Source organism: Nicotiana sylvestris, chromosome 12, assembly GCF_000393655.2.
Source record: "Nicotiana sylvestris chromosome 12, ASM39365v2, whole genome shotgun sequence".
NCBI lineage: Eukaryota > Viridiplantae > Streptophyta > Magnoliopsida > Solanales > Solanaceae > Nicotiana > Nicotiana sylvestris.
This window is the reverse complement of record NC_091068.1, coordinates 167,025,081-167,036,170: the sequence shown is the minus strand read 5'-3', so window position 1 is coordinate 167,036,170 and position 11,090 is coordinate 167,025,081. Positions and strand designations below refer to the sequence as shown.

The 11,090-nt window shown below is 39.5% G+C and overlaps 1 protein-coding gene across 1 annotated transcript; it reads right to left on the bottom strand.

Moving 5' to 3' along the window:
* Window positions 1-3,182: 3,182 nt before the first annotated feature.
* LOC138884080 (uncharacterized) lies at window positions 3,183-8,304 on the bottom strand. The gene is made up of 6 exons (XM_070164822.1): window positions 7,816-8,304; window positions 7,092-7,480; window positions 6,587-6,991; window positions 5,710-5,788; window positions 3,573-3,635; window positions 3,183-3,329 (listed from the first exon to the last, which is right to left on the bottom strand). Exons 1-6 carry the CDS (start codon window positions 8,302-8,304, stop codon window positions 3,183-3,185), a joined length of 1,572 nt encoding a protein of 523 aa, XP_070020923.1.
* Window positions 8,305-11,090: the final 2,786 nt, after the last annotated feature.

Here is an 11,090-nt window from a genome sequence, read left to right as displayed (position 1 = left end):
TGTAGAGTTTGAGTGTTGGACATGGCACATGATCCTGTATGTGTAATCTGTGTACTTTCTCCATTTGGTAAATAGACTGAAGTAGATTTCGAATGGGGAACATGCTTAGGACAGGATAACAGATCTAAGGATGAACTATGTAATTTGAAGCAGCCATATTATTGATCCACTTAATTTGGTCAGTAATTGAATTACCTGCCATATTGGCCACATTTGCTAGTCCTTTTTCCTTTCTCAACATTCTGAGTATTTGTTGATACTGCTCAGGTGTGAAAATTGGAGTTGTTGCATTGATCATGCCATTTATCATACCAATTCCATCACTTCCTTTTTGTTTAGTCTCCTCCATTATACTCACATTATGTGCCACATGTGTGTAGTTGTCATTAGCACATCTTCCTTTGTTGTTGAACTTAATACCTGGTGGATACCCTACCAACTTATAACAAGTATCTCTTGTATTTCCTTTTATCTAACAATAATCACAAAACAAAATTGTGTTCTTTCTAAACTTCACATTTGAGTTGTTTGCTGACACAAAAGAGTTGCTCTCAGTATTCATAAGCCCACTCCCCAGAACTCCACTTTGTATACCATATCTACTACTTAGCTTTTGACTCTCTTCCTGAACTATCATTGAATATACTTGATCAAGCGAAGGTGTTGGCTGCATCATTAGTATTTGACTCATTTGCGGAGCATAAATGTCATTTAATCCCATTAAAACTTCATAAGTTTATGTTGGCGAAGAAACTCAACAAATGTCTTAGACTTCTCACAGTCACATGGCTCAGGTATTATCGACTCAAACTCATCTCAGAGGTCATTGAGGTTAGAGAAATAGACTGATACACTTGAAAAGCCCTGTGTTAGGCAACTGATTTTCCTATTCATATGGTACACCTTAGTAGCATTAAATTGTCAAAACGATCTTTAAGTACCTTCCAAACCTTCTATGCATTTGAATAGTACACAATTCCTTTCATGAGTTCCTTAGCCAATAACTTTGAATCCATGACTGCACTATGGCATTACAATGATCCCACTGCCACAATTGGAATACATTTTTCTCGTACTTCTCTCTAGTGCAAGTTCCATCAACAAATCCAAGTTTATTTTTTACAAGGAGCGACATATCCATAAGTCGTCTCCATTCTAAGTAATTTTCAATTCCAATTAGCAATTGAGGGACAAGTGACATTTGTGGTGTGTCCGAGGGATGAACATGCAGTAGATCATTACAGTTGATCTACTAATTGTATGCATGTGAAGATCCAGTTGTAATTTTAGGTAAATAAAGCGTCATTTGAGCAGAGGATTGATAGAAAAAAATCAGATTTGGGAAATCGAAGACGAGGAGAAGAAGAGATCAAAAGAGCAGGTGAAATAGGGAAAAATATAGTAGATTGATCGGATGAAATGATCGTTGCTTAGTCGCGAAGAACCGTGGCTTTGATACCATGTTAAAATCTAGCCCTAGGTTCCGCTATTAGTGAGCTTGAGCGTGAGAGAGCAGAAAAGACGATAAAGAGAGAGACAAAGAAATGAGGAGCAATTTTCTGTAAACTGTTTTAAACTGAAAATGAGTTGTACATCACCTATTTATCCTAACTAACCCAACCTACTTTGTGAAAGAAGAAATTAACAACTAACTTCTTAACTAACTACCTTCTAGAAGAGTACTACATAGATACAGAAATGTACAACTATTTACAACTCTAATTTCAATAATTTGCCTAGGCTAAAAGCAAAATAGAGCCAGTAATTACATCAACGCTTCAATTCATTGTCATGCAAAATGTCTATTATGAAGAATTCCAAGAGAATTAAAATCTTCTAATCAACAACTGTTTGGATGGGAATTGTTAACTCTCTATAGCAAACCTTAATTCAATTATTGAGCAGAGGAGAAACTCATGGCAATATGGAGTTTTACGAGATTATAAAGATTAAATACAATTGAGTGGTCACACATTTGAAATATTTAGCTATGGCATAACTAAACGAACAACCAAACATCGCCTTTTTTTCAAATCAAACAAATGGATACTGTTCCATCTGTTGGAAGCGAAGATGATATAAGAATCACTCATTTTATTCAACAAACAAACTTGAAGAAACAAAACTAAACTAAATGTAGATGAGTTTTACCACTCTTACCAGAGAAAGAAAGTAGCAACAATTTAGAATAGAAATTTAGACCTTTCTCGAATAATTAACCGAAAAAATAAAATAAAATAAAAAGAAAGGCCAATGCGCAGTGCACAATGTTTTAGTTTTACATAAAAGAATTTGTAACCTTACTATCTAGATAAGTTTGCTCGATTATTATAAGAAAATATATAAACAATTTAACTAAATGGAACATCTTAATTTTATTATCTTGTACTAAAACTGGGATTAGGAATTTCTGTAGTGTCTTTTTTACTTTAATGTACTATACCCAAAGTTGCTACGAGAAACCTTACCTTTGCGGGAGGTCCTATTACCCCTTAAATTATTTTTTTCCGTAATTCTTTGCAGCTTTATGGCTGACGTGGAGCATTGCGTGAGAACAACTCCTTCAAGCGCGTGAGAGCATTAAAAAAGGGCTCTAACCTATACGAAATGGCCACATGTCAATTCCAAAGCTGATTTTCAAGTGCTCTTCATCCCCATTTTGTCATCCATTTTCAAGAGCTCCAAATCTCATTTTGGTTGTCAAAATTCAACAAAAACTTGGCTAAATCCGCACCAATCAAGCTCAAATTTCAACTATAACTTCACAACAACATCATCATCATACCCTAGTGATCAATTTGGCCAACAACCAAGAATTTTGACAAACCCATTTTTTTGTTCTTTAAGTTTTTTCAAGGTTCAACAATAGTGAATTCGAAATTCTTTTTTATTTTTGAATCTCAACTATAACTATGGATTTAAAATGAATTTAGCACTTGAATCTCAACTTTAAAACTTCAGCGACGTCCGAATATGCTGAACACCTTTAATAATTTTTTAAGTTCATACAAAAATAATTGTCCTTTCCATTTTTCTAAATACAAAATAATATTTCCATTACATTTTGAATTAAAAAGAAAAGAAAAATGAAGAAAATGAAATGGATTTAAAAAAACAAAAAAATGAAATTACATGTGGCAACTCACCGCTTGCCAAATGTTTGGTTACATACCCTCATACCTCTAGATAATATCCATCTCAAATTGTGGCAGAAATCCTCGAGAACACTTCAAAGCCCATTTGCACATAACCAAGGCAACATAACTGAATCTCTCTAATTCAACCAAGCCATGCAGGTCACCAAACCTAAGAGCATTGCCACAAAACACCTGTAGAGACTCACCACATCATAAGCACCCAAAGGACAGATCATAACCATTGCCATATTGATCCAACCTACTACCAAACTATCTTATTTCTCTGAGTTCCTTCTGAATTACCCTCAAGGTGACACTTCTCCTTGCCAAAACACAAGATCCTTAACCAAAACTCACCCACGGGATCCTAGAATAATTCACACCACTTTAAAGCCCATAAGCCATCGTATTCCCTCTTAAGCACCTCAATAGTACCACAATGGAGACACCCACTCTGAAGAGAGCTTCTGGGAATCTAAATATGTTTCCTTCACCTTCCTGACAATGAAATGTATACTCCATAATGATATAGAAATACTGCATGTCTTGACACCATCCAATGTAAATCTCATATTCTAGTTGTATACAATCCTAAAAATTCTCAATTGCTACATATAACTCCTGAAGCCATTAGAACCGTCTCGAGATTCAGCCATTCTACTCAAATCTCAATTGCACCGCCCAAACGGGCCAAACGACCTGTATCCTATTAGCACTATAACACCCAAAGAAGTAATCCACACCTCTAAGTAATCGAGTAAATTCCTACTTCATGCGCACAACATCCCCTACGAATAAACATCCAAATTATTCCATGATTTCCATATACCCATAAAGTGTAATACACCATGCATCCAGAATTTTTTTTTACTGAAGTCATCCTCCAAACCAGCCTCTGCAAGTCATAACCGATCCACAAGTATGCCTCATACTGAAACCAATACAACACGTAACCATGCAATTAAATCGTCGATAGCAGACTCCCTCACTTGGCTTAAAGTCATGTAATGAAATATCTGATAACTTACAATAACAATACCCCATTACTACCATAATACCACAATAAGATTCAACTAAATCCTTTATAAACTTGTGTAACACAAACTATCTAATATCTCAAATCATCTACAAATCTCGCATTCATCCTCGTGACGGTCAGGTCACCTTCCTCAACCAATCCAAACTCAAATCGAAACACCCATACCTACTAGTAGAAAAGAAAGCCTCCACACAATATCATAAGAATCACACATCCGTAAATTACCGCACATGTGATAACCCACCTGCTTAGCCTCAAATTGACATCTCTCTATACACTTTTACAACCACAACTACTACCAATCTCTTAATATTCCTGAATCTGAACTCTTCAACAAGATATGAAATCTACTTCGTTCCATAATGAAATAACAAGAAAGAATCTCTCAAAAATATTCATAACTTAAGATGGTATGAAACCCCAGAAATCGAGCATCCAATAGTTTATTTCACATCTCAAGAAAAATCTTCCTGTCACATTCAAACCATCTGAACACATTTCACAGTCACATCCTACTTATCATATAGCCATCCAACCACTCATCGAGCACAAATTTCACTAGTAGGGACACTATCAAACTTATAAGTCTAAAAGCACATGCTCACACAACGGAAATCCCCGTGCTCAAGCTACAGTCAAAACCTGGCCTCAAGTCCTCCAGACCGTCCCATCATCAGCACACAGAAATCACATATCGCACCTCATCCATGGAATTACAAGCTGTCGATGCATAATTGATGTCGATTGCCCACATACGCATACGAGCTCGTGGAAGGAAGTCAAAGAGTTACGCTTCAAACTGAATCAATGTCGCATGATAAGAAGAAAAATATGGGAAATTTATCCCAAATACCATGTAGCCTCTCGAAGATAGATATGGATATCATCATACTGATCCACAAGACTCTACTAGACACTTGCTTATGACTCGTACAACCTATGAACCTATAACTCTTACCAGCTTGTCATGACCCAAAATCCAACTAGTCGTGATGGCACCTAACCCAATTCCCTAGGTAAGCCAATTAACAACAATAACAATAGCGAACCTAGTGTATTCCCATAAATGGGGTCTGGGGTAGGGTAGTGTGTACTCAGACCTTACCCTTACCTTATAAAGATAAGGAGGTTGTTTTTGGTGTACCCTCAGCTCAAGACACAATGGAGATAAGGCAACAAGTAGCAAACAATAGTAACAACAAAACATTAAGGTAACGTGCCCGAATGACACAACATGTAATAGTAAGGAATCATGAATAAGATAAAACAAAAATAGTCCTAGTACTACTGGTAGGCCTCGGAGGAACACACTACTAACTGTCAACCTTCAACCCGAATCCTTGACCTCCACGTCTTTCTATCGTAGGTCATATCCTTGGTAAGTTGGAGCAATGACATGTCCTGCCTAACTACCTCTCTCTAATATTTCTTAGGCATACCCTTACCCTTCCTCAGACCCGCAATGGACAACCTCTCATACCTCCTGACCAGAGCATCTATGTCTCTCCTCGTTACATGCCCGAACCACCTCACCCTCGACTCCCACAACTTGTCCTCCACAGATGCCACTCCTACCATGTCCCTAATAACTTCATTCCCGATCATATCCTTCCTGGTATGACCACACATCCATCTCAGCATCCTCATCTCAACTACTTTCATCTTCTGGACATGGGACTTCTTGACGGGCTAACACTCAGCCACATACAACATACACTACCAAAAAATTGGAATTAGCTACAAACGTTGTCGCTTATCTATCGCTAAAACGCTCGTAGTTAGCAGAATTTCTTGATAATCCATTGCAAATCCATCGCTAAATGATATTAGCGATGGATTTTTCTCTTTAGCTACAAAATTTGTCTGTCGCTAAAACCTGATTTTTTAGTAGTGATAGCCAGTCTAACCACCACTCTATAGAACTTTCCCTTAAGTCCAGGTGGCACAGTCTTATCACATAAAACCCCCGAGGCAAGCCTCCACCTCATCTACATTGCTCTAATATGTGGGTAATATCCTTGCCAATCTCTCTTTTGCCTTGAATAATCGACCCAAGATACTTTAAACTATCTCTTTTGGGGACGATTTGATTACCAATCTTCACTTTCACTCCTTCTTCGTGCATCCCATCACTAAACTTGCACTCCAAGTACTCAGTTTTTGACCTACTCAACTTAAAACCCTTAGACTCCAGCGTCTCTCTCCAAACTTCCAACCTAGCGTTAACTCCCTCACGCGTCTCATCAATCAGGACTATCGTCAGCAAATAAAATACACCATGGCACCTCCCTTATATGTGTCGCGTCAGCATCTCTAATGCTATGGCAAACAAAAATGGGCTAAAAGCCGATCCTTGGTACAACCCCATCTCCAGTGGAAAATGATCTGAGTCTCCTCCCGTAGTCCTCACCTGAGTCTTCCCTCGTACATGTACTTAATCACCCTAATATATGCCATTGGGACACCGTTAACCTCCATACATCTCCATAAGACCTCTCTTGGGACTTTATCATAAGCCTTCTTTGGGTCTATGAATACCATATGCATGTTCTTCTTCCTTTCCCTATACTGATCTACCAATCTCCTCACAAGGTGAATGGCTTCTGCAGTATACCTTCCTGGCATAAACCCGAATTGGTTCTCAAAAATAGTAACACTATGTTGCACCCTCCTCTCCAGCACCCTCTCCCAAATTTTCATAGAATGACTCAGTAGCTTGATACCCCTATAGTTGTTGCAGTCCTGAATATCACCTTTGTTCTTGTACAAAGGGATCATCAAACTCCACCGCCACTCCTCGGGCATCTTCTTCCCCCTGAAAATGGCATTAAACAACCCAGTAAGCCATTCTAAGCCTGCCCGCCCCACTTCCTTCCAAAATTCTACTAGGATCTCGTCAGGCCCAGTTGCCTTACCCCTGCTCATCTTCCGCATTACCCCCCAACTTCCTCGCTCCTAACACGTCTGAAAATCCCAAAATCCCTCTGACTCCTGAGATTTCCAACTCTCCTAGTACGATGTTCCTCTCCCCTTCCTCGTTCAGGAGTCTATGGAAGTACTCCTTCCATCTATGCTTAATACCTACCTCATCCACCAGAACCCTACCGTCTTTGTCTTGGATGCACCACACTCGATCCAGGTCTCGAGCCTTCTTCTCCCTGATCATGGCTAACTTGTATAGCTTTCTGTCACCTCCTTTACCCCTAAGATCCTCATACAATCGCTCAAAAGCTGTAGTCTTAGCCGCCGTGACTGCTAATTTTGCCTCTTTCCTTGCCAACTTATAATGCTCCCTACACGTCCTCTGCTCCTCCCCATTCGTGCACCCCACTAGCTTTAGATATGCCGCTTTCTTAGCTTCCACTTTTCTTTGGACCTCCTCATTCCACCACTAGTCCCCTTTGTTGCCTCCTAAATAACCCTTCGATATGCCTAACACTTCTCTAGCAACTTCCCTAATGCAGTTCGTTGTCGTGGTCCATATACAACTCGCATCCTCATTACTCCTCCAGGCCCTCATAGCCAACAACTTTTCCCTCAAATATTGCGCATATTCCTTAGTCAAGGCTCCCCACTTAATCTTTGGTTGGCCGTACACCACTCTCTTCTCCTTACTCTCTTGACCTCCAAGTTCATTACCAGGGGTCTATGTTGCGTCGATAGAAACTCACTCGGGATAGCCTTGCAATCCGTGCACAGGCCTCTATCACCCCTCCTAAGGAGAATGTAATCAATTTGAGTCCTAGCAACCTTACTCCGGAAAGTGACCAATTGTTCCTCCCTCTTATGGAAACACAAATTAGCGAACACTAGGTCAAATGCTTTAGCAAAATCCAACAAAGAGGTATCGCCCTCATTCCTAACTTCGAAATCGAACCCGACATGCACCTCGTCACAACCCCTAGTAGTCACCCCAATATGTCTATTAAAATCACCCCCAATGATGAGCTTCTCGGAGTGTGGAATACCACGTACAACCTCATCCAAATCACCCCAGAAGCTCTTTTTGACCTCCTCGCCCAGGCCAACCTGAGGCGCGTAAGCGGTAATCACATTAAAAGTGACCCCACCAACCCCTAGCTTAATAGTCATTAGCCTATCGTTCACCCTCCTAACATCCACCACCATCTTTCTGAGATCCATATCAACTAAAATACCTACCCCGTTCTTGCTCACCACTCCTCCTAAATACCATAGCTTAAACCCGTTAACATCCCGTGCCCTCGTACCCTTCCTTCTAGTCTCCTGAACACATGCTATATTAATCCTCCTCTTATGAAGAATCTTCCCTAACTCTATAGACTTACCCGTCAGTGTCCCTATGTTCCACGACCCCACTCTTAGCCTATTAGATCCCTTACCCCCTACCACCCTTACCCCCTACCCCTTAGCCCACTCGAGGACATAACCCTACTCTACCATCTTTCTGACTAGCCACCCCACCAACAAAGAAACTAAGGACTACAAATCAAGATTAAAACTATCGCAAATGCAAACAAGTAAAAAAGCTTCAATGTAGCCTAATTTTTTTTTAATCACACAAGAGGTACAAGGACTTAGCTAATGGCCAACAAAGTAAACACGCAACAAAGACAGGCAACTAATGCAATACTCAAGTGTAAAAAACTAGCAACAAAGCAATGAACACGTAAGATACAAATACGAAGAAGGAATGATAGAACCTGGAATGTCTATGGATGCCAAAATGGTGTTGACCAACAACAGCTACAGTCCGAAAATGCCTATGTGCCACCTACCTCCAGTTGCCCGCGTCTGGGCCTCACTTCCTCTCAAGGCTTGCCGAAAAATTTTCCTTATGCAGAACCGCTGCTACGCCAAAAAATTTGACAAGCGGCACACCAGGAAATGACAAAAGACGACCAAAAAGGCCTAGCCGCCCAAGAAGAATGCTGCTGCCTGGAGGAGATGCCCGTCGATAGAGAAAAGAAAAAAATACGAAAGACAAAAACACAAAAACAAAAAACAAAAGCTGGAGAAAAGAAAACGAGGGTAGAGAAGAAAAAGGATAGTGGATGAAGAAGAAAGAGGAGGTAGAAACATGAGGGAGATAAAAGGGGGCAGATTGCTGGATCTGGAATGGGGAAAGAGGAAAGAAGAGGAGGAGAGGAAGGAGGGGGGGGAGAAAAGCAGGGGAAATGTTAGATAAAGGAGGGGGGCTTACCTAACTCTGGTGGAGGTCGCCAGAATTATGCCGACGTTAGCAGAGGTTAGATAGAGAGACGTTAAAGAGACGTTAGGTTAGATAGAGAGAGAAACATTCTCAGTAGCTATTATATACAGTCAACATAAAAGGGAAAAAATAGACTAGCATTAGCCAGGTAAGCCAATTAACAACTATCCAATTTAATGAGATTTATTGAGACAAGTAAATGATAAAATAACTGAACCTTTATACATTCCCTAATGAGTGGTAGTATAAATCATGAGATCCTAAGATTTAGAATTTACAAAGGTGGTATGAAATAAAATACATCATCTGTTTGAAATATACATGAACAAATTTGAAATACTAAAGCTACCAAGATCAAGAGGCAACTATGACGGGAATGCAGGTACATCTTCAATTCCCGCTCCCGCCATACACAACACCACCATCATCCAAAATCTGCACGCAAGGTGCAAAAGTATAGTATGAGTACAATCGACCCCATATACTCAATAAGTAACAAATATAACCTTAGGTTGAAAGTAGTGATGAGCTGGGACAAGGGTTAGAGTCCAACACAAGAAGCCAGGAACAACTCATAACAATATAACTAAAGCGGTGCAAGTAATAACTCAAAGATATAATGCTCAACTCCTTCACAGTTCTGAAAAATAAGCATGCTTTTCAAGTATAACAGTAAACCAAATCTTTTACCGAAATCGCCAAAATATGACTAAGTTTGTAAAACTATGATTTTGTCCCCAAAGCTTTCAATAAGTAAATGTTTCATTATCAGATGGAATGAGGAAAGTACATCTCTATGCCTACATGTCAATGTGTATGAGAAGTCATGAATGACATGCTTATGCTTATGCTCAAAACGACATTACGTGCTTATGCTCTAGAAATCAAATTTCAATCTCTAGAACTAAAAATGGACCTTTGGATCATTACGTGCTTATGCTCAAAACGACAAAAATCTTCCAAAAACTCTTCCAAAACTTATCCGATCCTCATGTGACCCCGACCAAACATGGAAACACACCCCATAACATCATTCAAACTTTTTCCAATCAATAAAACACCTCAAACAACATCAAAACCATCAATTCACATCGAATTCAAGCCTAAGTTTTCCAAAAACTTCCGAAACATGCATTTGATCAAAAACCCAACCAAATCACCTCCGAATGACATGAAATTTTGCACACACATCCCAAATCACATAATGAAGCTACAGAAACTCTTGGAATTCCATTCCGACCCTTGGATCAAAATCTCACCTATCAACCGGAAATCGCTAAAATACTACTTTCGCCAATTCAAGCCAAATTCCACACCGGACCTCCAAAACCAATTACGATCGCTCTCCTAAGTCATAAATCACCTAATGGAGATAGACAAATCATAAAAATTCCGATCCGAGATCATTTACACATAAGTCAACTATTGGTCAAACCTTTCAAATTCAAAGCTTTCAACTGAGACTATTCTTTCAAATTCTTTCCAATTTTTTTTTCCTGAAAACCAAAACCAACGATCTACATCAGTGATAATACATAACACGAGGCAAGTCATGCCCGAGAACTGGCGATCAAAGCGCAAAAGCTCAAAACGACCGGTCGGGTCGTTACAACCATTTTCCTTCTATGCGATTGCATTGATTTGTTCGCAATAGCATAACACAAATTTGGACAACGACATTTTCCTTCTATGCGATTGCATTGATTTGTCCGCGATCTCATAG

Excerpts from the sequence above, each read along its gene's own strand:
- LOC138884080 (XM_070164822.1), bottom strand. The coding sequence starts at position 8,304 with ATGGTGGTGGATGTTAGGAGGGTGAACGATAGGCTAATGACTATTAAG. Across the intron at positions 5,789-6,586 it reads ATGTACGAGGGAAGACTCAG|GAAGGATATGATCGGGAATG; the intron begins GTGAGGACTACG and ends TGGTCATACCAG. Across the intron at positions 3,330-3,572 it reads GAGTGGGTGTCTCCATTGTG|GTGTTTTGTGGCAATGCTCT; the intron begins GTACTATTGAGG and ends GAGTCTCTACAG.